The 2,462-nt window shown below is 47.2% G+C and overlaps 1 protein-coding gene across 6 annotated transcripts in view; it reads left to right on the forward strand.

Moving 5' to 3' along the window:
* The first annotated feature begins 35 nt into the window (after window positions 1–35).
* Window positions 36–2,462, forward strand: part of slit2 (slit homolog 2 (Drosophila)) — an 89,450-nt gene continuing 87,023 nt past the window's right edge. For 3 of the 6 annotated variants that reach the window (XM_014013232.1, XM_014013233.1, XM_014013234.1), the window contains exons 1-2: window positions 36–1,111; window positions 1,846–1,917. In XM_014013232.1, the coding sequence (XP_013868686.1) occupies window positions 894–1,111; window positions 1,846–1,917 (290 nt within the window). In that variant the 5' untranslated portion in view covers window positions 36–893. The remainder of the gene's footprint in view (window positions 1,112–1,845; window positions 1,918–2,462) is intronic. The other 3 variants (XM_014013235.1, XM_014013237.1, XM_014013238.1) reach the window with 1 other exon arrangement.

Consider the following 2,462-nt stretch of genomic DNA (forward strand, 5'->3'; position numbering starts at 1 on the left):
GAGAGAGAGAGAGAGAGAGAGAGAGAGAGAGAGAGAGAGAGAGAGAGATGCCCAAACAGACGCAGCAGCAGACGTGCCCGCTCCCGTCTGCTTCTCTCCCCCTCACTCTGGAGAACAGCGCTTTGACGCACCACGCAGAGTTGGATTATTGCGCGCTGGACTCTCACAGGTTTTCTTTCCTTTTTTTTCTTCCTTTTTTTATTTGGCTGTACTCCTCATTACTGACTTAATTGATCCCTCTTTTCTATCGGAATCAATAAATCTCCTCTACTGTGAGATCTGAGTTGTTTTTTTTTTTTTTTTTTTTTTGTGGGGGACGAGAAGCTGCTGCCGCTGCTTCCGCGCCGGACGCGTGTTGTGAATTAATAACCAACCAACACAGCCTTATTGCTACCTGGAGTGTGTCTGTAGGTGTGTGTGTGTGTGCCTACACACTAAGGAAGCGTTTTGTTGAATCACACCAAGGATAGAAGAGATTTTTGGGGGGGCGGATCGGACCCATGCGCACGCCTGTGCATCCACAGAACTGAAGACATCGGGAGAACCTGCGCACCGCATGCCGTGGACATGTGGAAGTTTGCGCCGCTGTAGCGCACACACAGAGCCGGGCCACCTCCTGCTCAGTGGGACCAAACTTCTGCTCCAGACACTCAATCCCTAACAGGACCCAAATGTAATTTTCTTTTAAAAAATCTTTTAGAAAAACGTTTGAAGCAAAAAGGGGACGACTTTTAAAAAGGAGGGGGACGGAATCCCGTTCCTCGAAGAGTTTTGCCAGCTCCTTTGGGAACTCCGAGGCTTTATTAATTGTATTCTTATTTCCCCCCCTCGATATTCTTGTATTTTCTTTGCATTTTGCGGGTCTCATATTGGCCCCTCAGCTTGCCGCAGTGATGGTGGGAGCTCTCTGCCCCGCTGGCTTTGGCCGCTCCTTGGAGACCGCGCGGAGACTGCTGCTGCTGCTGGTCACCGTCCTGGTCCTGGTTCTGTTCAGAGGAGCCGACGGACAGCCGTGCCCGCCCCAGTGCTCCTGCACCGGGACTACGGTGGACTGTCACGGTCAGGGGCTCCGCAGCGTGCCCAGGAACATCCCCAGAAACACGGAGCGACTGTGAGTCAAGTGTTTTCCTCATTAACCGGCTGGATGACGTCGCAAAAACAAAAAGATTGATTAATTTGTGCGTTAATTGGTGCGGCAGTTTTGTACTCTTCTTTAGTTTTTTAAGAGTTTAAGATGTTGAAGTTACGCACACCTGACGTGTAACAGGCTCATTCATCAGATATGCATTAGAAAATCACATTAATTGAATAAATCACAAAATGTCACTAAGATAGAAATTAAATTTGAGCTGGTTTTATAATTAAAACGACGCACAAAAGAAGAATGAAGAATTGTGCAGATTTTAAAACCGCAAAGCAATATTTTGAGTGAGATATCAAATTAGTGTAAAAGCCTATAAATGTAGATTTTTTTAAAAATTCTAACAAAGCCATGAGATTCATTGTGGCTCGTGTTTAATGTCAGGACGCGTCATCTGAAGTTGGGGGGTGGGTGGTCGTGCTGGTGGTTTCGCACTGTTGCTTTATATACCACAACCTCTGTAGACCACATCGGTTTGTCTGGAGACCAGCAAGTTAATCAAAAACGGATTTGGACAAGTGGGCTCTGACTTGAACAGGCCGCATGTTAAAAGGCATGCAGGCAGGGACCCTCACTGCTGCAGCACCACATCCTCTGATGCACAAATTCCAATTTAAAACAAAAAGCCCTAATTGGTTTTCTTTTTTAAAAAATGTAATTTCCAGTCTTCTAATAGTGTTTAAATCATTTTTTTTTCTATTTAGGGACCTGAATGCAAACAACCTCACTAAAATCACCAAAGCGGATTTTGCAGGACTGAGGCATCTGCGAGTCTTGTAAGTAAATTTCATTGGATGTTTTATTTATTCATACATGATGCAAGAAGAACCAGCCCCTCTTTACGTTCCCATTAACTTCCCCAGTCAAACAGCCAGTCACAGCACTAATAAGACTGAAGTGTTTCATGCTCTGCAGCGCCGCATCCATCCTGTCTGTGCGCCTCCAAAGAGCAGCACTCCGGCACCTGTTAATGCCGTCGTGTTAATCTGCCAGTGGAAGTGTCAGGCGGGGCTTATTTTAACCACCGGGCCCCGGGGCCCATGTGTTGGAGTGATTAACACGCCGGCGAGGAAATGATCGAGGGCAAGAATGGAAAGAGATAGCGGTCATTAGGTGGAACCGCGGAGGGAGGAATGCAGCTGCAGGAGAGGAGAGGAGAGGAGAGGAGAGGAGAGGAGTCATGTAAGAACAGGTTTCTACCTGGGATCAATCCAGGTTGAGAGTTCCCCTCAATGCTGGGACAGGCTGAGTAAGGTGTGTGTGTGTGTGTGTGTGTGTGTGTGTGTGTGTGTGTGTGTGTGTGTGTGTGTGTGTGTGTGTG

This window comes from Austrofundulus limnaeus, unplaced genomic scaffold (genome assembly GCF_001266775.1).
Source record: "Austrofundulus limnaeus strain Quisiro unplaced genomic scaffold, Austrofundulus_limnaeus-1.0 Scaffold99, whole genome shotgun sequence".
Taxonomy (NCBI): Eukaryota; Metazoa; Chordata; class Actinopteri; order Cyprinodontiformes; family Rivulidae; genus Austrofundulus; species Austrofundulus limnaeus.